The sequence below is a fragment of the Tamandua tetradactyla genome, chromosome 6, assembly GCF_023851605.1.
Source record: "Tamandua tetradactyla isolate mTamTet1 chromosome 6, mTamTet1.pri, whole genome shotgun sequence".
NCBI lineage: Eukaryota > Metazoa > Chordata > Mammalia > Pilosa > Myrmecophagidae > Tamandua > Tamandua tetradactyla.
The window spans coordinates 133,369,149-133,394,606 of NC_135332.1; the positions used below are offsets into that span (position 1 = coordinate 133,369,149).

At 35.0% G+C, this 25,458-nt stretch overlaps 1 protein-coding gene across 1 annotated transcript; it reads right to left on the bottom strand.

Annotated features, from left to right (window-relative positions):
- Positions 1–1,367: 1,367 nt before the first annotated feature.
- On the bottom strand, positions 1,368–25,211 carry CALB1 (calbindin 1). The gene is made up of 11 exons (XM_077163227.1): positions 24,962–25,211; positions 24,362–24,438; positions 20,377–20,451; positions 11,165–11,248; positions 10,995–11,051; positions 7,960–8,037; positions 5,501–5,556; positions 5,372–5,411; positions 5,202–5,255; positions 3,366–3,437; positions 1,368–3,046 (listed from the first exon to the last, which is right to left on the bottom strand). Exons 1-11 carry the CDS (start codon positions 25,038–25,040, stop codon positions 2,933–2,935), a joined length of 786 nt encoding a protein of 261 aa, XP_077019342.1. The 5' UTR covers positions 25,041–25,211; the 3' UTR covers positions 1,368–2,932.
- Positions 25,212–25,458: the final 247 nt, after the last annotated feature.

Below are 25,458 nucleotides of genomic sequence, written 5' to 3' on the forward strand. Positions count from 1 at the left end.
GAACCTTCTTGCTCTTTTCTTTTGGTGATACATGCCTATTTACCTGTTAAATTGATAATATTTAGAAGTGAAATTGCTGGACTATAGAGCATGCATATGCTCAGATTTAGTGGATATCGGCAGAGAGCTTTCCAAAGTGTTTACAATTTAGCTTCCCACCAACCAGTGTGTGAGATTTTCCATTGTGCCACATCCTCATCAGTATTTAGCATTCTCAGTTTCTTTAAGTTTAGCCTTTCTGTTGAGCATATGGTAATATCTTATTCACTTTAATGTGCATTTCTCCTGATTATTAATAAAGTTGATTCCTCTTTCTATGTTTATTGAACATTGAAATATCCTTTTATTTGTAGGAAATTCCTATTCAATTTTCTTACATTTTTTTCTTTTGGATTATATGTTCTTTTTTTTATAGAGTTGCTTTTTTAGGGGTAATGTTTGTAAATTTTGGATATATGCCTTTGACAGTAATAAGTTCGCAAATATCTCCTGCCACTTTTGAGGTTTGATTTTTCACTTTCTTAATAGTCTCTTTACATGAACAAATGTTCTTAATTTTAATAGAGTCCAATTTATCAATCTTTCTTTTCATAATTGGTTGTTAAGAAATCTTTCCATGTGTAAGGTAATGAAGATATTCTCTTATGTGATTGCCTTTCACATTTACATTGATAATACACCTGGAATGAATTTTGTTGGTGCCATGCGAGCTATCTTACATTTGCTCTTCCAGATTCCATTTCCACTCTTTACCTTATTTTGGTTGCTGGAAGGTTGACCAATGACCTATGTGTAATTGTAATTGAGTTGTAAGAATTTCTTTCCCTGAGAGTGCTCAGGAGTTAAAGTCTGCTGCATACTGGCCTGATACTTGATTCATGACAATTATTACTGTCAGCCCTCTGCGTAAGGGAGGTCTCTTGAGAAATTCTCTCATCACACTTCCTTTTCTGTTTTTCTTTTTCTGTGCTGCTACTGCTGTAAGAGTACCAAGTCTGGTATAGTTTTAGTATATATTTTATGGTGAATAGCTATTTTTCTGCAGATGAAATGTAGAAAAACTGCATGTTTCTCCTGTTCCTTTGGAGGTCTTTCTTGAAGAATTATTTGATTATGTCAACTGGACAATATCCTCCAAATATTTGGATTGTTTGAGATTTATTTGTTTGTAAATGTCAGAGGTACCCCTTACTTCAATGAGGCATCCAGTAATTTACTGAATCAGGTTTGCATTTATTTAGATTCCTTAGGTCCTAATAATTTAAGCATCTAACCTTTCCACCTGGATTGATCATGGAATACATGTTGATAGACATTTTGTAGAATAAACGAAAAGTACAAGAGATTAAGGTTATTTTCCTCTTTATTTATTCTTAGTAGTTGAAGTCCGTCTAAGGTCAGTGTTTCCATTTACACACTAGAGGCAAAGCCTATCTACCACTCACTTAATATCATTTGTAAATTTTATTTTTTGGCAGCTTTATCTTCTTTTCATTCTTTGGGGAAAGAGATAGCTCACATTTTTTGTTGTTGTTGGTATTGTTATTTCTATGAACTGAGAAAATCTTTGTTGAATGTATAGGCTTTGGGGACAATCAGGCTGACCCCAGAACCACCACTGGCTCTTTGATGGTAACTTTACAGATTTCATACGGACATATCTCTCAGGGCTCCTTGGCTCACAATCAAAGAATCAGAAAGCACCCACCATTCCATGTCTACTATGACCAGTATGGAATATTCTAGTGACAAATACGGGAAACCTGGACGTGGATGTGGTTCAGAAGAATGCTTTGGAATCTCCCTTGTTAGATAAGATAAATGATTACATTTGCATTTTTCTTCAGATGCTATTTTCAACTCATTTAAAACTGTTTGCAGATAGAAATAGGACTATTTTCAATGCCAATCTCAATATGAAATATAGAATCCACAGAATACACGAAAGTATTTATGAAATAACATTCAACAATCAGGATGCTATGAATTTTACATTAAAATTCAATGTGTAGTAAAAAATAGAGTTGTTATAGCTAGAAAAAAATATTTTCAGAGGCAGCAGATACCTTTGGTGGAAATGAACAGTTCTATTTAAAAAGAAAATCCAGGAAGTATACAAACTAGACACCAGGATATGTGGTATATTAAATTTAATCATTGATTGCACAGAATATGATGTAAAAACAGCATTTGACTACAATAATTATAACCTGCAACACATGAAAACAGTTTAGAAAGTGGATTGAGGTTGTACTTTCTCACAGGTATAGAATCAGATCTATGTGTCAAGTCTGGTGCTTCCTTCCCATGTCACCAAATCAACTTGAACCAAAAGCTTGGTATGAATTCAAGCAGTAGATATGTTGATTAGTAAACTAAATCTTCTCTAGTGAGACTGTTAACTTCATAGAGCCACATTTAACTATTGATGTTTTGGTGAGTATTTTAGATGTAAAAGCACATTCTTCATAATAATTGGAAACACAGATTAGAAATATTTTGTGGGAACAGTTCTATGATTGTCTATATTAAGAATGCTTGGCCTGTTTATGTATAGTTCTTCTATTCAATGACAAATATGTATTTATGGATCACAGACTAGATTTTAGTGATTGATCCTGGTGGAATTTTTAGGGAAATCTTGACCAACTGTATTTATGAAAGCAAGATTACATTATTATTTATTTTTAACTGGGTGTATTGACTGGCCTAAGCATAGACATTCTCCTATATCAATCATATAGTTACAAAAACTGTACATTACAAACAGTATAGAAACAAGCTGAAAAGAATGTGCCACACATCCTGGATAATAATCTATATGCAGTTAAATTTACAGATATAAAAGAAAATACAGCCTACTCCTGTATAGTGCACAGTTATTTTTTTTAGATACAATGTATCGCTAGTAAGTGGTCCTGGTCACCCAACTCTAGTTGTCACCAGCACAGAGAATAAGAGCAAGATCCGTTCGGTACAGCTTTCCTCCATCCGACAAAGCCATTATGTTCTTCTTGTATGTTGGGATATTATTAATATCCAGATCCTGTATAGGACATAGATAACACTGTAATCTAGTTTAATAAGAAAGTTTGCCACTGTCAAGTGATAAAATATGAGATGAAAATGGCTTATTACATCAATCCATGGAACTGGATTAAGTTCTTATACAAATGCAAGTTATCCTAAAATAGTTTTTTAACTTATTCATCACAGTCACACTGATTTACGCCAGTAGGACATTGAGTTAAGAATTGAAATCTACCTCTGTTCCTCTACAGATTTGGTAAGGAGATTTCCAAAATGGAAGTGATGGTTGCTTTTAGATGGGTCTGTGAAGTCTGCTTAAGAAGTATCTGAATTACCTGCTTATTCTTCTCACACAGATCCTTCAGTAAAGCGTCCAGTTCATTTTCATCTATGTACCCATTACCATCCTGGGAGAAGAGAAATAAAACAGTAAATAGCCAACTCCAGTCACAGTAGTAGGGAGTGGAATAACACAGAAATGAGTGAAAGTCTCAAAAATCTCCCAACTGCAGATTTAGCAGATATTCTAACCTCTTATCTCAGGTCCTCAAGATTTTTAGCTGCTCCGAAGTTCCAAAATAGAAATAGTTGTCTCAGTTCACATCTTACATTTTGTAGAGTACCTTGAATGTCTCAAAGTACTTTCATATTTGATATCTCACTTTATGTTAGCAATGTATCGCCTTCTGTTAAGTCATAAAATATGTTCACATGATAATATTTGAGGTCACTGCGACCCAGGGATGAGATGTGACTGGCTCAAGGCCACACCAGGTGATGGCGGAGCAGTAAAAGTGTCCATAGAAGACTGATTTGGCCTGGCAGTAGTGGAATTAGAAGAAGCGAAGGAACAAGCAACATCACAAACAATTTTTCCTCACACACGGTGTTACGATCTACATTGAAGGACTCTCCTGCATATGCCACCCCATCACTAACACCTTGCATTCGTGTGGAACATTTGTTGCAATTGATAGAGTTCATTTTTATGATTGTACTATTAGCTGTAGTCCATGATTTACCTTAGGGTTCACTGTTTGTGTAGTGTAGTTCCATGGATTTAAAAAAATCTTTATTCTGTTACTATATATACATTGAACATATCCCCTTTTATCTATATTCAGATATATATTTCACTGCTGTGAATTGCATTTGCAATGTTGTGCTACCATCACCACCATCCAGTAACAAGACATTTCCGTCACTCCAGATAGGAACCCTAAACATTTTAAGCCTTAATTTCCCATTCCCTATCCCTACCCCACCCCTGTTAACCTGTATTCTAGCTCCTGACTGTGAGTTTTGCTTATTCTAATTATTCCAAATCAGTGAGATCATACAATGTGTCCTTTTGGGGGGTGGGGGTGGGGGGGTGGGGGGTGGAGCATAGTCTAGAAATCGAACCCAGGTCTCCCACATGAAAGGTGAGCATTCTGCCTCTGAACCACCCGTGCACCCACTATGTGTCCTTTCGTGTCTGGTTTATGTCACTGAATACTGATATCTTCAAGGTTCATCCACGTTGTTGCATGTGGCAGAAGTTCATTCCTTTTTAATGCTGAATAATATTTCACTGTGCGTATATACCATATTGTTTATCCATTTACAGGTTGATGGAAACATGAGTTGCTTCCACATTTTGTCAATTGTGAATAATGCTGTTATGAACCTCAGTGTGTAAGTATATCTGTTTGAGTCCCTGCTTTCAGTTCTTTTGGAGTATAGAGCTAATAGAGGGATTGCAAGGTCATATGGTAATTCTATACTTAACTTTCTGAGGAACTGCCAAACTGTCTTCCATAGTAGCTGCACCATTTTACATTCTCACCAGCAATGAATGAGTTCTGCTGGATATTTTCCTTTAAATACTCATCCACCCTGCAAAACGTATATTATTATTGTTTCCTATTTACTGCTGAGGAAATTGTTTCCTATTTACTTGCTCAAAACCTCACAGCAGGTAAATGATGGTGTGGGATTTGAATCAAGGTTTGTCAAATCTGGGCTATACCATGATATATTTCCTATGTAAAAGAACGATCTGGTTGTGTAATTTTAATATTCCAGGTTTTGTCTGATATGTGGACCTTGAGTTTGTGTGGTCTTTTCCTTAGTGAGCATTTCCTGAATTTTTCTCAAGAATGAAATTATAGATAAGAACAAATTTTTACCTGATCATATAACTCAAAAGCTTTATTGAACTCTTTCCCACACATTTTGATTCCCTAAAAGAGAGAAAAGGGTAAAGGTTAAATTCCGCTATATTTCAGCAATTGACAATTCTCCCACATGCTAACTTTTCAAGGAAAATACCATTTATGATAGAGAAAATGTTAAATACCTGAAATTTAAGAAGAAAATTCTCCTGCACTGGTAATAACCTTTGGAGAGAAAACCATTATAGTAAAAGTTTAATTTCTGGATGGGGATCAGCTTAGGGTAGTAACATTTGCATAGTTCCTAAACTCACCTGGCCATCTCAGTTAATTCCAGCTTCCCATCATTATTTGAGTCAAATAATTTCAGCTGAAAGACAGAATGTCATTATTCTAGACATTGAAGAATGGTTTATTGCGTGAAGAAGAAAACTCAAGACAAAGCAGTTTGAATTATCAAGTACTCATATAGATAGCCGAATTCTAGTACCTAGTATATTTTTGTTAAACTTCAGTGAAAGTTTGCAATTCTGTGACTTCTTTCAATTTTCAAAGTTTGTAAGAACATATAGAATAGCCTAGCAGAGTAACGATGGTCTTAGCTAGGCTTCTAGATCATTATTTGTTATTTTTGCAAATGTGTGTGTGTGTATATATATATATATATATAAATAGATACAGGTATATATCAAGATGTGGAAAGAATGGTTACTGGCAGTATATAGCACCTCCAGATCCTCTCCAAACAGTGGCATGAAAATAAATATTTGATTTGTTTCTCCCCTTCATAGTATAAGACAGTACAAACAGAAGCAATAGGCAGGTATGTTAATAAATCTTAAGAATATAAAATTTTTGAGTAATTTGGAATTGCTTTATTTTCCATGAGGTATTAAATACTCAGTAAAGCTCCTTTCTTCCCCGATTACACTTCCTTACACATAATAATACACCAATACATCTAGAGCCAGATACTTGTTTTTGAGAAGCATTCATGTTTTTAGAGAGTAGCAACTATTGCTATGATGTTATATAAGTATTATATATAAATATTAAAGTATATAAAATGTATAAGCTGAATATGCATTCTAAATATATGGAAAAGTATCATTATTTCACTTTTAAAGATAGGTGTGTGATCAGGGTCATAGTGGAAGTAGGTGTAATGAAATCTCTAGGGAGAAAAGGAAGGGTGAGATAGTCTAAGAATCCTTTCTAGGAGGCAGATTTCTGCAGGGTTCTATACTGGCACAAGCTTTTATAATTATTGAACATATGTTCTAATATTGTCTAACAAGATCCTGGACAACTAGATCATGGAGTTTAGTGCCCACAGGGAAATATTTCCCCAAATATTTGTTAAAATTTTAATTAGTTCTTGATTAATTTGCTTCCTGGATTTGAACTGGTTTATGACATTTAATCAGATATGCCAGGCCAATCCAACAGGGGGAAAACTCCCATCTGAGTGGTTTTAAATTAAAGCCTGCTTCACATTTTTACCTGGAAAGGAGTCTTTACTTAAAATAGATATCCCTTAAAATTGGGACAAAATAGAAAATTAATAAATGTAGGTTATTGTCGGTTACCTTAAAAAGTTACTCAGGCTTAGATCTGCCCAGTGTGACATATTGCAAGAAGGGCACTGCGTTTCAATGCTAATGTTATAATAAATGGAAATATAATGAGAAGCTAAAGATAACTTCCTTAAAATGAAAAATTCTTGATTGTTCAGAGGCTAAAGATTAGTTTCATGTTATAATAAATATCACTGTATAGTGAATGCATAGCAACGTTCTAATTTGTTTTTCCTCCCCAGATAGAGTAGGCTTAGAGGCTGGAAGTAAGCTTCACTTACATCAAATATAATCAGACCCTTTATAAGATTGTTTCTCAGGTTAAGTACAAAGCCTAAATCCATCAATCTAATATAATACAGAAGTTTTTAAATATGCAGCCATATTTTGTGGAGTTATTCATTTAAATCCATGGCAAATGAATTCACTGTAACTTCACAGTACTTAAAACATATATAAATATATGTACCCATCTGGATTACTTAAAACTTTGTCTGAATTTTTGAATTTAAATGCAGTGAGTAAAAATGAGCAAACTTCACCCACTCCAAATGAATTAATTTATGGGCATTATATTATTTCATCCGGACTTCATTTAATTATCTGTTCATTCCTGAAGCATTAAGTGCCTGCGTGTAAACCAGTTTTCTCGGCTCTGTTATCAATATTTTGCAATAGACCTTGATTATACTGTTTATCATATGATCAGGGTCAGGGTATATTTGGATTTCCTCACCCACAGCACTAACACAATGCTGCAAAATAACAAGAATCAAAGGAAAGGAGGAAATACCATTTTATCTTGCTCAAAAAGTGTCTTTTTCAAAAAGTGTCTCTTTTAACTCTAACAAATCTGTGGATTCCTAAGCCAAGATGAAAATTGATTCAGACTTCTATAATAAATTATTTTTTCATGATATAATTGCACTGCAAGAAAAACAATCATCTTTTGATAGATTGAATTTACAAAGCTCCATGAGAAAGGAAATTCTTATGTGTGGAGCCTTACAGCAGATGTCTGCAGCACTCAGTGTCACATCTGACTGGTGTAAGCATCCTTAGAAACCTCATTTTTCAAATGTGCATGTGATGCTCACAGCACGGTTTACTTAGTAAATCCTGCATTACCCTAGGAATTAGTAAGAACAGTAATATTTCGTAAACTCTGGGCTACAATTTTTCAAGATCTGTCTTACCATTAGGTCTGTATACTCAGCTAATTTTGCATCATCAACAGTCTTGTTTGCTTTTTCTAGCAAGTCCTTTAGAAAGTTCTGTTGAGACAAAGAACACTGAAATAAATTTCATCAGTAATGTACAGTCTGCTTCCACTTCAACAGACCTTGAAACTAAATGTCCCCAAAATGCAAAAGTCTCTTTGGAGGTAAAAGGGAGGGAGGAGAGGATCTTAGAAGTGAGACTAAACCACGTGGCCCTCTTACATTCCAGCAATGAAATGGCCTAAGACAGGTCTGATATCTGCCAGTTACTGAGTTTAATCAATCATAGTCTGTGCTATACTGTGTGTTTTTGATTCACTGAAAGGGATATCTGCATTAAGCATTGTGTGCAAATCTGTATAAAAACCTTTTGAATCGGTTAGCCCAATAAGTGCATTTCTACATACAGAAATCTTCACTGGCACTTATGTGACTACCTCAACTTTCTAATGCATTTTCTGCCTTTGCAAGCTGTATTTCCACATTAGTTAATTGCCAGTGTAAGCTTCTTTCACAAGAGGGCCAGTTAGTTCGATTTTAGGCTTGTCGCAGTCCAAAGCACCTGGTCAGAATGCTGCAGCAGAATGTTTAAATTAAACAATTGGCCATAAATGATGTCATCTACTCCTAGAAGAGTATATGAATCATATTAAAATAGAAATTAATGTGGGAAGGATGAAAAAAGATGGTTATTAATTTGACAGTTGAAATGAAGGAGTAAGTTTAATTTTTTTAACTGAGAAATAAATCAAATAAAAGCTTTACAAAGGCTTGCCATATAAATGACAATGTAAGTACTTAAGCATATAATAGTATTTGATTTTCTCAAGTGATTTTCATTTGGAACTCCCTTATTTTTTCAAAAAATGAATTAGTGCAATTATGGAAAACTGGTCAGATATTGTGCTCGGATATTGTTGAAGAAGTCGCTTTCTTTGGTTCTGAAGCGGCTTGATCCCTCACAATTGTACAGTTCTGTAGGGTTGGATTTGACTTTACTCTTTTCAAGGATGGAGACCTTGTTCTTAGTTTGATAGATTTACTTTCACTTCAAGCATTCCACTTCAAATCCAATGTGATGCATGGAAAAATCAAAAGAATCTGCTGGGGGTGAATTTTATTTTTGAACCTTATGAGGCTTTTGTCAGAGATTAATTGGGTTAAAAAGCCTCATCAGAGATTAGAATGGTGGTCATAAAAATAGCCTGGGAGAAACCTCGGGACTCTCAGATTCAAAGTCGTGTCTGAGAACAAGTGATATTTTACTCTATTATGGATCTTAAAATTAGCTTTCTTGAAAGATCCATTAAAAAAGCATGCCAGCTTCTCTTCAAAATTCTCCAGGGAGGAGGACTTCTATTTAGAATCTCTTTCTGAGAATCAAATTTAGAACAAAGAAGGAGATCTTTAGAATATGTTGAGGTCAGTATTGGAAAGGAGCTAAGGTTTTCATTGTGACTTGAAAATATATTTTCTTAAATTTTTGTCCAATAGAATAAAAACACAATAGCTAAATTGTCATCTTCTGGATAGTTGGTTGCTGAGCTGTAGGTTTGTGTAAGGTGCTGTTATAAGTGATTTTGTATTAAAAATGTTTAAATCTTAAAGGGCTACAGTTGAAGTGTATATGTAATTTTCTAATGGTGCAAATATTCTATTTCTAAAATTGTATGTGACTCAAACCACGTTGAACTATGACTAGGAAACTGTTTGATATTCATGTTTCCCCACATAGCAGTAGAAGAGGTAGCTCTCAATAAATGAATCTGGAAAACGTGTTGTGGGAAAAAAATGCATTATTAGTATTATCAGATGTTCTAGGTGCAAATCTAGGTTCTTTTCCTAGGAAAAGATAATTTTAAAGAGAAATCAGTTTCTCGTTTGTAAGCGGAAATGATAATTCCTGCCTTGCAGGGGTTTTTTTTGTGGGGATTAAATGTTAAAACATATTTCAAGCACCTAGTACTGTGCCAATCACATAGTCAGTGCTCAATGAATATGAATTTTCTTCCCTTTTAGTCACTCTGTGTTCTGAAAATAGAAAAAATAGCGTCTTCCAGATTGATACGTCTCAGGATTAGCCTGAGATGAGAGAACAATGCTTCCATATTTCTGAAAGACTAATAAGTTTTTGTGTTATAACTTTGTGCCTTACATTTTGTAAAATCTTTCATTTACATCATCTTACTTGAGCTTCCCAATAAATCTGAAGAAAAAGATGAAATAAATCAGGCTAGATGACATTAGAAATTTGCCCAGTGCTAAAAGTTAATTCCACATCTATTTTGCATTTCCATTTTATCCTTCCTCCTCCTTCACCCGTACATGTGTGAGATATGAGCTGATAAATTCATTTTCAAAGTTGAAAATTTTTATAGGTGTTTGATTATACAGGGATTTTGTCTTAATTGCTGTGGTTGAGAGGCAGTAGGTTGAATGGAATGTCTAGGGCCCTCAAAGATAGACAGATCTGGGTTTAAAAATTGAAGCCCCACATCTTATATCTTTGTAGTCATTGGTATGTCACTTTTCTCTACCCTTTTTCTTAACTGAGATTATTCTAATCTCCTAGGACTGACATGAAGATCAAGTAAGATCATGTGTGTAAAGGATTTGGCATTTAGTATGTATTCAATAATGTCTCCTTTGTCTTTAGGAAGAAAAATCTATAGGTGTTTAATTGAGAGAAAATAATTTTGCATTTCAATGAAAAGTTGTAGCTTGATGAACTGAATGTATAATTATAGCTATATATTATCTATCTTCATCTCTCTGTCTTAAATGACAATTTGTATATACCAAGGAAAATGCTAATTTCTTGCATTGCTGAACAGAATTTCAAGAAGTACTTGAAGTCTCTTTTCTGATCTGGGTGGAAGAGTGGGTGACGATGTGCCATTACTCAACATTAGTTTCTTTTGTGGGAGGTTTTTAAAAAAGCTTTAAAGCCCTTAGCAGTTCATTGCTGTATTTGAAAGGAGAAAACTTACCATAAGTTTTTATTTGCTTACCTTAAGCTCTTCAGTTTCTATGAAGCCACTATGATCAGTATCATATTTTCTCCATGTCTGAAAGCAATTTTGGATAAGGAAAACCAAGCACATTAAAAAATATCACCAACAGTTTTCATACTTTATGCGGTTTTCTAAAGATATCACTCAGTAACAGGGCTTTCTTGTACCTTCATGAATTCCTCACAGGACTTGAGCTGCTGGCATCGGAAGAGCAGCAGGAAGTTCTCTTCTGTGGGTAATACATGTGCCAACTGGAAAAGATTTAAAAAGGAAAGGTTGAAGGAGTTCAGAAACAAGTCTCTGTCATCATCTTCTGCTTAGGTTTCCTTCAACATGTTCTCCAGGAACAGTTTCATTGCCTAGAAAATCAGGAGACAAAAAACATTAGAGTCAACTTTTCCTCCCTAGTACTTTGTTCCTAGAGAGTGACATCATGTTTTTGAGTGCTTTTTGTGTGCCTTGGGTGCTTGGTTCTCATCACCAAGTTAGATGAGGCAGTTATGTGCTCGGACAGGACCAGTTTGATCACTTCCTGGCTGCTGGATATACAAGCAGATTCATTGAATTGGCTTGAGCACACACCTCTTCTCTGCATAACAGATCAGTTTATGCTCCTTCCAGAGCCTGGGACGCCTATACACAGAATCACTTTGGAGCCATACATTCATATAGGACAAGAAGAAACTGTGAAACATACAGGGGAAAGGAAGGAAGGAAGAAAAATGCCACCTGAAGGCCTCAGAGAATACCCTCTAAGAGATACAAGGGAATATAAACTAAAAACAAATGTAAGGCAGTAGAAGGAGTGGCAAAAAAGGCAGTTCACAATGAACAGTGGGGAAGTTAACAGTGATAGGAATACTCAATTTTCAGAGAACTTCCACTTTTTGAATCCATGGTTTGGGTTTATTTTTTGATCTCTACTTCCCTGGTCCAATGGCATTTCCCCTTAGATCTTATTTAATAACTTCAATGTTACTTTTTTTTGGAGGGAAAAAAGGTTCCAGATCCCATTTTAAAACCAAAATAATCTATCTATTACAGTGCAGGAAGAAGGGAGTCAGGAAGGTGGATTGATGGCCTACTGCAGACGTGGCTTCTATTTCTGGCTCAGCTGCTAATTAGCTGTGATCCCCTGCAACTCCCTCAGTCATTTCTGGACTTCAGTACTTCATCGCTAAAATAAGGAGTTGAAATAGAAGCCAGTGTTTCTTAAATGTATTGGGTCCAAAACTCCTTTGAGAGTCTGTAATAGGAAATAGCATCTTCCTAAAGAATGTATGTGAACTGCATTTACATCTGTTTTCCAGACTTTGTTTAATCCCCTAAAGCGAAGATATGGATTCCTATCCCTGGATTTTAGGTCAAGAATCTTTGGTCTAGATCAACACTAACGGTCAGTACAAGTTCTAAAAGTTCTACCAAATTATAGGAAAGACTCTTAATCCTAATTTCTTTCTTTTTTTTTTTTTTTTAGAATTTCATCCTTTGAGGTCCATTAAAAACATTTACAGTTATTCTCCCTTATATGCCAGCAGTCATTTTCCTTATGCCATTATAATATGTCCTTTATCTTATCTAATTTCTTGATATTTGAAATGGTATCTCAATTTAAAAACATTGAATTTATAGGCAGAATATGTGAAAGTGAGACCAAGTGAAAAGGTCCAACATCCTTTTTTTTTTTTTCACATGGGCAGGCACCAGGAATCCAACCCAAATCTCCGACATGGCAGGCGAGAACTCTGCCTGCTGAGCCACCGTGGCCTGCCCTCCAACATCTTATTAGATGTTTAGAATGACTCAGTCAGGAAGCATTTATTTATTTATTTGGGAGCAAATATCACTGTGTGGTTAGATCATAATATTTCTAAAAAGTGAAAATAGGGATTTAGGGTTTGCCGGTAATTGTTTTTTATTGTAATCAGCTTTGATCTTTAAACACATTTACATTACCTCACCGTGTGTGTGTGTGTGTGTGTGTGCACCTGTGTGCAAGTGTGCATGTGATCCAGGATATTAAACTCAGGATACACTTTTGTGATCTCTGAATTCTTGAATCAGGAAATTCTATACCTCAGAAATAATTCAATTCAATGTAATTTAAGCTCAAAATTTTCAGTAGAAGATGCTGAAATCCAAAGAGTTTGAGTGACTTTACCTGGTTCGTGCCATATTTCCATGGCTACTTTAATTTGCTGATTCTTAGTAAAACAAGTCACCAACATGCTTACTGAAGATAGTAATCAAATGGACTGTTTTCATTCTTCACTCTTAGACTGCAGAAAATGCATTTATTGGTGATTTTTTACGTATTACAACATGATAGTCTGGATATAATAGGCTATGCTTCCACTCATTGAAAACAAGAACTCTATCTTCCTTATAAAGACTTCTTTCCTTCTGATTGTAAGTGAGCTGCTAGTGGAGAGGAGCTACAAATTATTTGTATTATTAAAATAGCCAGAAATCAGAAAAGTCAGGCCTGGAGAGTAGGTTTCCACCTGGGGCTCAGGGAGAGGAGGGGAAGAAAGAGGGGAAGGATATAGCAATTGGTGAAGATAATTTGAGAAGCAGATTGACCAGTGGTTCTGGATGGTAAATTTATATTTTGGAAGGTTCTTTGTAATACAGAATGTCTGGCCATGTTTTATCATAGTTGTGTATCAGTATAAGCATTCAATTAAGGAATAAGAAATAGCCAATACCAATTCTTCCTTTGTTTATTGGTATGTAACTTGCAGATACCACTTCTTAAATTGTGATGGGGACCTCCACGTAGACCATCCATTTCAGAAGGGCAGATATTTCTTGTCTGCACCTCCTGAATGCCTACAAGCATGGTGCTCAGCATGCGATTTGCCTGACATAAATTTTGGGAGGATTGGTTGATAACTTTACTTCAAAATTTATAGTATTTTAAAACTTTCTTTATTGTCTTTTTCTATACTACTTGACTTTTTATAATGAATGAGTGTTTTGTACAAAAAAGATATTTTTTCTTTGAAAATCCTACTTATCTGAATCTCCCAAGTATTTGAAAACAGAGAAAATAAAACAATGAGCTAGAAAGCAATGGCCAAATTTGAATTGTTTCACGATTTAGAGTTATGTAACTCACAGGAAGTTCAGAGGTCCCCACAATGTCAAATATGGAGATGATAAAATTGCTATTCATGTCTAGGGCAAATGTATATTTCTTTGCTCATACCATTTTTATCTCACTTGGTTTTATTCTTAATAAAATACTGATTATATCTATGTACAACATATTCAGTCTGTTTTGATTTCATTGAACTATTAATGTTAAGCTGCACCATACTATTTTACAGACATTAGAAATGGATCTTAAATGTGCAAAAATTACTCTAAGACAAAAACATTTAATAAAGGACGTGGCTGTTGTAAACATAAAGAAATCATCTATTTTAAGGTGCTTTTCACAATATGGTGGTCCTGTGTTTTCTGTTGATCCAACCATCAATGCAAAAGAATCAATATTCAAGTTTCAGAGTTGGATATAGTACTCCCCAGCCTCAGAGTCAGATGCCATGCATACAAAGTGCCAAAGCTCTTTCAGAGAAGGGGTTAAGTAGAACTGCTTTATTCTCAGATTTGCTGTCACTACTTTTCATAGAATTATCCAATACTGTCCATTCCACATTTATTGATGATTTCTTAATCCTTGGACTGCCTGTCTGCTGTTTCATGAACTCCCAAAACGTGTTACTGTGTGGAAAAGAGAGTGAAAATATCAAGGAGATGAGTGGAAAGCAGATAGCTGTGATCACAGGGAGACTTCCTCACAGCTTAATGGATGAGAACTGGTTTCCTGTCATTGGAAGTAGGCAACCAAAACTTTCTTTCTATTTGCCTGTCTCCCCGTCTGGTCTAGATGTACCAGGGGTCTGTAACTTTTTAAAAATTACTCTGTTTTGCTCAGCACCTGCAACATTTTCACTATATTTTGAACCAAAGAATGAAGACAATTGACTATTTGTCCAGAGTCAGCATAGGGTGAAAAGAAGTGGTAAGTGAAGTTCCTTAAAAAATAATTCAAATAACTTACTACTAAATTGCTATTTGTGGATAGGGGTTAGGGTGGGCACTATAATTGGTCACCCAGAATTCCCTTCAGTTACTGGAAGTATTGCTGGTAGATAGCTCTCAGCTGTCACCACCCTTTTGTGGGAATTGCCTAGGCTGAAGAGAGCTGTGTTTCCACAGAGGCTACAACCAAAGACAGATCCATATGAGAATACAAAGGCCCAGCCTTTGTTGTTGTTTTTATTTTTTAAATTTTTTATTTTTTACATGGGCAGGCACCAGGAAACGAACCTGGGTTTCCGGCATGACAGGTGAAAACTCTGCCTGCTGAGCCACTGTGGCCCACCCCCAGCCTTTGCTTTTTAACCTCAAAATGTAGGACATCTAAGAATGATCATCCCAGTCAGAGCTCACTGTGGGATTAGCTGAGGCCTCCACTGAGACTGTATCACAATCCAGTTTCTCCTTTTGCCGAGTTTTGCTCTCCCCACTTCCCTTCCATAGGTATTAATCCCAAGAACACTTCCTAATATACCTCCTCATGCTAATCTTCTATTTATAATCTACTTCCGAAGAAACTCAACACATGGCAGGGATCTTTGCATCTCTTTTCTATTCTTAGATATAATATGGATCCCTTGCCTTGTTTTGGAATAGGTTGAACTTTGCTGCTATGGCTCTCTTGGTTGTAATTTAGAACCTATTCAACCCTAGGAACTGTGCTGGATGCTGGGGATTCACAGCCACAGCTCATAAGAACCTTACACAGAGGCAAATGGATAAATAAATTTCAAAGCAGAGATAGTTACAATGATAAGGCTAAGCACTAGGTATGGGAGTGCCAATGGACAGCAACCTTACTAGAGATGGATACTTCAAAGTAGATATGAGGCATAATCCCCAACTTTTTAGACTGTCATGGTGCATGATGACCTCTTTTAATACATATTAGCAAAGCATCTACTTTTTTTTGTCTGAGACCCAGAGAAACTTTTTCCCCATTCAATGAGACAAGTAATCTTCTCATATAAATTTAAGGCTAGTTGAGTTTACTCACATATTATCTTGAATGTCATGCTTTTTTTTCCATTCCTTACATAATTTTTCAAGTTCAAATTATTAAACTCAACTAGCCTTGACATTCAAGATAATATGTGAGTTTTCCATTGACTTATTTTTAATTTTAATAGCAAATGTACTTACTGAGATTTTATAGTATGCCGGGGTTAGTGTATTTACTTGATATGGATTATCTCATTTGATGTTGATACTCATAGCAACCTTAAGAAGTTATTACATTGCCATCTCTATGCACAGCTGAGAAAATAGAGGCTCAGAGAAGATAAATGGCCTTCTATCACATATCTTGGAGTTTGTGCCAGATTGGAAGTCAGAAAATCTTTCTTGTTTTTGAACCCCTTATCCCTTTCCTTCATCACTTTCCATTAAAATTTTCCAACAAAAAAGCTTCCCCAATATATCATTAAAACTCTCTATCCAGGGCAGTCTTTAATAAAATTCTACTGTTAATAATTTTTCCAGATTGTGAGGTGGAAAAGTAGTCTGCCATGAAAAGTTACATTCACCACGGCTTAAACTCATAGACACATCTCACTAAGGAAGAAAAGAGAAGACGGAGAGAGAAGTGTCTTCTTCCCTGGGAGGATTGTTACTGTTTTAGGGTTAAAGTAGCTCTTAGATATATTTTTCAGTGGATGCACTGACTTGGTCAAATAGAAACACTAAAAATGAAGAGGATCATAGGCTCTACATTGCTCAATGGCTCAGTGAAAGTTTACAGATTTGGCATCCAGGTAAGGGACACCAAGCTTAATGTGAGCACCAGAGAAGAAAATTCTATAACCAGCTAAAGTCATTCAGTCTTCATCTTTAATTATTTTAATTGATCTCTGCAATAGAGCTTTTAGGCAGAATGAATATAGAACATTTTTGCCTGTCATGGTATTTGCTCACTTATTTCAGAATTTGTGTGTTTCTGTTTTGAATTCATACTATCTATTACTGCACTGTATTTGTGTGAATTTTAATCTATTTAGAGACGTGAAATTACAAAGCCAGAAGAAAGCACATCTGTATATAAACCTCCTTTATAGATATTTCTGGCTAACATGCATATTTTTGGAAAGTGTCAATCAACTTCATCAGGCCAGTGCTTTAAAAACTAATCACTATATTTTCTGATCATTTGAACAACATATTTTGATATTCCAAACACTTCGGTGTGTTTCATCAGAAAGGCAGACTGCATAATTTTTATTTGATTTACTTTGATAGGATTTGGGTGGGCCCATGTATACCCTATACTAAGTGAGCATAGCAGATAGGTAAATCCAATCTCTTTTCCCATTGAACACCAAAGTTATGGTGCAGTTGATATGATTCTGAAGATCTTTATAAATTTTAGTAATCATGGGGGTTTCAATTCCTTCATATCTGGTGGAGTTGTGTTCTTGCGTCCAATATTATAAAGGAGGCTTTCTAAGTAAATGATAAATGTCAAGTTCTAAAAGTAGGACAAACTTCCTTTAATACAACTTCCTTGGGGGCACATAAATAGAGGCATTTCTCCTTTCTTTCTCATTTTCTGTATCTGGTCTGTAACTTTCCATTTGTTTTTGTTTTGTTTTTTTCAGTAACTTTCAGAACCTCTTCTTCTTCCTTATCTTCTTTTCTCCTACATAAACACCCTAGACTGAATCAACATGCATTTGAATTACAACAATCTTTTTCCTGTTCTTCTATTCTTTAATTCTCACCTCTCCAACGAATATCCTCCCTGTTGGCTGAAAAATCAGGTTAGTTTCTGAAAGGAGCTCTGGAATTAGAACCAGATCTTGGTTTGTATATAGATTTGGCCAAGGGCCCCTTCCAGTAAGACCTTGGCCAAATCATTTAACCTTTCTGGGTTTCAATTTCAGCATCATTAAATTGAGGAATTTTGGCTAGTTCTTTCCAAGAGTTCCTTGTCTGGAATCATCAGACCTTCTCATCAATTCTTGTGTCTCACTTCTCACTTTCCAAACTCTTTGTGCTTCAGCCAATCTGAAAAGTTCTTCCAAAATCATGTTTCAAGGGCTTTGGCCAAATAACTTCTAGATACTTAGTGCATCCTATGACTCAACTAAGCTTAAACCCTTGCAATAAGCAATGAACCAACTAAAACTTGAAAATCTTTTCTTTTAATATAGAACATGTATATATTATTTGTTATTTTAAAAAGGGCAGAGTAGTTTAAAGGATGTAGTCTGGTTTAACTGTTCTACTATTTATTTCTTGACATTCTGATCCTCTTGAAGCCCTGGTTTTCTTCATCTATAAAATAGATCCACATTTTATATTCAGAAATTTTATTTTGTTGGTATGAGGATCAAATAAGATAATGTATTTGAAAGTACTTTATAAATTGTATGATGTCATACACGTGTAAATTTTTTCTCATTGTTATTGTTATAAAAGTCCCTTAGTTATTTCTGCCTTCATTAACTCCATCAGCTCCTATTATCGACCTTTCTCTATTGTTCCTCATGCAGAAACTTTTACTTTTGTATGGCATTCTCTTCTCAAATTTTGGGGGAAATTTCTTCCATCAGCCTTCCAAGACAGTGCATCTGCTAAATGACCCCTAGCTTTTCATTGAAACTGAACCTCAAATCATTTTATAAATAGTCATTCAGATATAACTGACTCATACCAAATATAGGAAAATCTGGATTCAAAACATATTCATCCATCTTGTCCTTTTAAAATATAAGATCCATGTGAATCAATCCATGTCTAATACTGCTGAACAACTAAAAATCACTGAAAAATTATGTGCAATGATTTCTATACTTAGAACAACTAAGGATTCTATTATCTATTTAATAATATATAGAGCTCATTGGAAGCTTTCTAGCCCTTTGGAAGCCCACTGGAAGCTTTCAAGGCTAAATATGTTAAATGTAAAAAGACACAGGCTTTTTCTTCTATTAAAATTCTAAAGTATGTCAAACTCTAAAATACCACATCTATAATTTCTTTGAGTTCAGATTTTCTAAATAGTTTTGAATAATTAGATTTACCTAACTTAATTATGTTAATTTTAATGTTATTTCTTATCTGTGATAATTTCATGTCTTGATTAGATGACCTCTATGTCAGTCTGTAAGTCCCATTACTATTAATTTATCTATTTATATAGTAATGAGTTACACATAGGCAAAGGGGAAAGTGTATACCCCAGGGAAAAAAGTTAATTACAAAGATAATAATAGTATGTGCTCTCTTAACTATTTGTGTAGCTTTTTAAAAATAAGTTTATTTCACATAGGCATTACAACTGTTCTGTAAGGTTGACTGTTTGAAAAACCAGGTTAATTCTCTGAATCAAAAGTAATTTGTGACTAAATATTGTTGCTAGCCAGAATACTTCACAATCTAATACACTGTGAACACTTATAAGACTATAATTATGTTTGGATTTTGGCATATTTAAAAATACGACACCATTCATTTTTCTGGACAAATATTTTCCCTCAGTTTTAAAAATAGGTTGCAAAGACAAAGTAGTTGAGATGCATGAATTTGGAAAAAAAAATAGTAACTCTTTCACAAATCTGAGAATTTTGAGGCATAATCAAATTTTGCTTCCATGATTCACAGACAAAAGAAAGTTGTCCTCGGTAGAAAAAGTCATCAAAAATTAGATTTGATATCTACAGTTCTAACTTTTGATACTTAAAAGAACTCCGTACCTATAACTAATCAGAAACATTTACTCACTTTAGTTCTTGTATTTTAGTTCTTAAGGCCAACTGCCAATCTAGAACAAAATTTTAGAAACCAGGGTACAGTTTTTTTGCTATGACCTTGTCATCGGAACTGTATTTATTTCATTTTATTTTTTAACAGCAAAGTCTACACTGTTGAACAATAAGAAATAACAAGTAACTATGTACCCGGCTGGTACCTTTTTGAAGTGGGACTGTAATCTTAAGTGTCACATAATGGAATGAACACTCCATCCAGAAGTTGAGGACTCAGAATTCTAATAACACTTGTGCCAGCAGCTACCTAACCAGAAATCAGCCCCACTTCTCTGGGTCTCAATTTCCTAGCGTATTAAATTTAGGTTCTGGATTAGGCAAACTCTCATGTCTCTCATTTCTAAACATTTTTAAATTCATATTTCTGAATAGAAGACGATGCATTTAGGAAAAATCAGCCTTTCTGAATGGGTCTTGTCATATATATCATGTTTGAGTTATATACAACTATAAAATGAAGCTCATATATTAAATTTACATTTCAGAAAACTACATAAATTCCTTACCTCTACAATTCCGATTTTTCCATCATCTCTCTGACCGTACTGATCCACAAATGTTTTCATTTCAGGTGATAATTCCTAAAATTATTTAAAAGCAGGTAAGTGGTTTATTTAAAAAATCGGATTATGTTTGTAATGGTGCTAATAAGTCTTTGCAAAAGAAATCAGAATTAGAGCAATTTAGAATTAAGCATATTAAGTAACTATCTCATGAAAATTAAAGACATAATTGTCTTTATTAAAGACATAATTGATGCATAGTATTTACTGATTTGAAATGAAAGAGATAATTATGCTTATCATTTATAAATCAGTCGCTATAATTTATCTTCTATTAGTTTTGAGATTGTACTATCCTTTGAAAGTGTAGTCAAAATTATTCTGATTATGAATTTAAATATAATGATCACTGCTAATGTACTTTAAACATTGCTTTCTTTAGTATAGTTTGTTTTATATTGCTTTACTATCTTGTCCTATAACATTATCCTTATTCTACCATAATGTTTTCTCCATGGAAGTTAATAATATGTGTTTTTAGTTTGGACAAGTAAAAAATGCAAATGTTGAACAGTGACCCACTTTGTAAGCAAAGAATATTTTGGCATGGAAGAGACATTCATTTATTAAATAAGTTAAAAAACTAAATATCAGAAAAATGTCAGATGATAAAATCAATTATATTTTCATCAAATACAAACAACATCACTGTCCTTATTTTAGGCCACTGAATGCATATGCTTAAGATCTTTTCATAATACCACGAGTAACTTAGTGAGTACTTTTCTACTCTTGCCTTGTTCTTAGTTTTTCCAGGATAATGATCGCTCTTCCATGTATTTTAGTACAATAAAACACGTTTAAGAGTGATTAATACTTTCTATTCTTTTGGCTTGGTGTTTTTTCTAATCTGTTCTATTGCTTATATAATCTTTTCACATATTGACCATGTGAGAAGGGCTATGAACTGTACACTAGTGATCTGAACATAGAACTAATGTTTATGAGGTTGAATTTTACCCTTGGGTCTCCAACATAGCCCATTTAAAATAGCCCTGTTGCCTTAACTGAAACCTATTTAAAATAGGTCAGCCCTTGCTAATGTCCTACTCTGCGTCCTTGGGAAAGTAAATGAAGGTCTCAGTTTTCAACATAACTAGGAGAAAGTGGTATTATCTACTACACAGACTTGCTGTAGGGACACTTAATGTTAATATAATTTTAGAGATATATTTGAAGCTAAATATCATTACTACTAGTATTACAATATCCTTTTAGGTTCAATATAAATATCTTTCAGTAGAACTAAGATAACAAATAGTAGCAAAATAATTCACTTATAATGTAGTCTCTTAAAAAGCTCATCTACAATGGATAAATTGCAGTTTTCATTCATTAAATTTGCATTGCAAGGACATAGTAGGAAAGTGAAGTGTCCATCCAATGGCAATAGTGGGAATATCAGTCCCTGTGACCTGTACACATACTTTAAAGTAGGCAAAATACAAAACATTCCTTACGTCTGGAGTAGGATTGCATAAGCCCATTAGTTTAAATGACTTGGCATTTCATTTGTGAACGTTCTGGGTGACAATTACATAAAAATCTATGTTTTAAACTGAGCAAAATATATACTAATGACTTAAAGCTTCATAGAAATGAAACAAAATTAAAAACTAAAATACTGTCTTCAGTGTAAAGGAGAAGTTTTGTAAATTTATTGGATTGTTTTATTTCATTAATGTATTTTCTTATATTTAATATTAGTAAACATTTTGAAATTTCACATTGATATGACAAGCCAATTTTTCCAAATGCAACAGTGAAATCTGTTATCATTTGGCAGGAGATGTAAAGAAGCTTGGTTTATAGGTTCAAACTTTCTGTTCTAAAAACAAGGGAAGAAATATGTAAAAGTTGGTGTATATAGATAATGCAATGGGGTTTTATTAATACAGTGAAGCAGTATGTGGTACATAAACGTCTCAAACCAAACGTTAATTTATATTTTAACTATTCAAAGCCTGTGTACATAATCTGGAAAACACTCAAGGATCAAGGTGTAAACCAACTTTATTCAATCCTTTAACCACACTCAGGGTTAATATTATTGGATTATAAACTAACAATTGAAGCTGCGAATATTCCAGCATTGGAACATAGACAGCAGAAGACACGAGCTTTAAATTCTCTGAAATTCCAATGTGCAGACATTGTTTATAAAAAGGTATAAATATTAAAATGGGAGGAAGAAAAGGAAAGTCTGAAAAATTTTCTTTAGATCCTGCATATTTAAATTTCTAAGATGAAAACAAATCTCAGTATTAAAATTACTTGTAAAAAAATTAAAATATAATCACTTAGCTACTAGAAGCTAAAATTTAATACTAAATTTTATGAAAAATAACTTTCCCAACAAAATATTTTATATAATTTTAAACCAGGAAGAGAGTTGCTTTTATTAGCCTAAGATACATACAGCTATAATTGATAGTAATGCATGGAATTATTTACAGAGTAATACATAAGATTGGGGGAAGTTGTGAGGAGAAAAAGAATATAAAACATTTTCTATTTTATTTTATCCCATTCCATTATATTTTTAGATTTACATGTTATTAAATCTGGGTAAAACCATCCCTAGAGCACTAGCTGGTTTTTAATCAATTTGGTCAATGTTTTAGCAATGATGGTTCTGTAATGCATTATAATACATTTAGAACCCTCTGGGATTCCTTTTGAATACATTATACAGAAATGTGTCTCACAATTTTCAATTCAGACAGAACAAAAAGTAAATATACATATATATGTGTGTATATACACACACACATATATATATAAAACTTTAATATATAACTCAAAGTTAGAGATATTGATCTGCTTAAGATTTTTACACTCCCCACATTTTCTTTTTAAGACTATACAATATATGTATAATATATAAGTATAATGTGTATTATATATTTAATGCAAAATCTCTTTGTCATCCTTGTCAGAAAGGCCAAAGACCAATACAACGTCACCAGCCCAAATCCAACATGGCCTTCTGAAAGGTAGTCTTACATAAACCCCAATAGATGAATAAAATTCTTAACCTATTTTCCCCATACAACCATCTCATCTATAGATATTTAAAAATTAGGCATATTTTATTTTTATGCTGACAATATATTTTCTTAGGTTAATTTATGCCAAAGGAAGTAATTAATAATTAATAAGAATAGTCATTTATTTAATTAACTAATGACATATCACAAATACAGCTTTAAAAAAACACACCATTAATTGCTTCCCATCACAGCATCGCTTTGCTTTTTTAAATTACATGAAATTCTTAAAACTGTTTTGCTTTTTAACTTCCAACTTTTGCATATGGCCCTCTCAAAATAAACATAAACCTTTTCTTGATAACTTACTGTTCACTACTATGTTGCAAGTTATCTAACTTTCCCCCAGTGAGGGAGGTCAAGAGAGGATATCTCATCTCCTCAATCACATCAACATCACAACAACAGCTAACAGTTGAATAGAGACCCATAAACTGCAGATCTGTTTCCTGACCACCAAGGGGCAGAAATGTATTTCTACCCCCTTACTTCTCACACAGTAAAAGAGAAGTTAAAAATTACCTAACCGAGTTCTACAGTAGAGGTGGTGATCTGCTAAGGGATTTCACACACCCACGCTTTCCTTTTAAGAGCTATTTAAGCAATTACAAATATGGGATATATCTTTTAAAAGCTTCGGTTTCAGACCCTGAGGTTTTTCTCTTTAGGAAATCTTACTCTCCCATCCTTCCTTCTTTCCCTCCTTCCCCCAGCCCCTGCCCCCTAGGGAATTTAGAAAGGCACTCTTTCTCCCCTATATCAGTCAATAAATCGTTGCATTCCCTGGGAACCACTTGGCACCGCTGGGTCTTTATGAAAATGCAAGAAAGCTTGTTTTAGGGTCTGAGGTCTTTCCTCCTTTCTGAACTTGAACCTACCAGTCCAGCCTTCTTCCGCGCCTGCTGGAGCTCCTGAATCAAGTTCTGCAGCTCCTTTCCTTCCAGGTAACCACTTCCTGCAAGAAACAAAGAGGTACCCAGGTGTCAGACATCTCATCCCGAGTTTTTACCCTGACCACCTTCCAGGAGAGTCATTTTTCTGAAGACCAAGAGGCTCTCTCTGGCCTCGACTTTGTAAAAGTCGGGATTAACCAGCAAAGGATAGAGACCGGGAAGCGCTTGCCTCCGGAGATGTCAAACTTCAGATTTATTGAGGGCAAAGGGGGGTTGTTGAGGTGCTAAGCGCATCCTTATAAACTTTGGGGGCAGGGTTCCCTAATCCCGGCTGTCTTTTTCTGTCCCTCTTTCTACCTTTACCATTCCTGAAGAGACAAAAAGTTTAAGATTTGGGAATTACATTTAAGCAATATAAACTTTCAGGTTGAGGGTTCGCCATACAGCCGGGGAGATGAGATTAGGGGGAAGGGAAAAGAAGGATAGAAAGGAGGGGTAATGGGATCAGGGGGATCAGGAGAGGAGAAAAGGGTGGGAATGGGGCATGGAAACAGGTCTTGAAACAGTTAAAGGAAAGATAATCACCGTCAGCGTCGAAATGAAGCCAGATCTCGAAAAACTGTGAAGCTGTGATCAGGGATGATTGCAGGTGGGATTCTGCCATCTTAAAGCGAGGTGTCTGTCTCCGTGTGTGAGTATGTGTGTGTGAGTGTGTCCGTGCGAGTGTGGGGAGAGCAAGAACCTGAGAGTGAGTGTGAGTTTGGGAAGCCTAGAAGACCAGAGCGCTGATTCCGCCGGGCGCTGTCCTCGGTGCTGCTGAAGCTCAGGCGTTCCTCCGGAGTTCTCTCTCCACACTCCGCACCCAATTCTCCCTATTTATCCCTGCGGCCCCAATCCGGGCCACGCCTCCTCCTGCCTCCCATTCCTCACTCTCCGCCTCTGACTCGCCGAAGCCTTCCTCCCCTCCCAGTTTTCTCCTTTCCTCCCAGGAAAGCTAGCTGGAGCAGGAGTTTTAGAGTGCAGGAAGCAGCAGGTGGTGGGAGACCCAGAGACTGGATGCTGAAAACAGGCTCATTCCCACC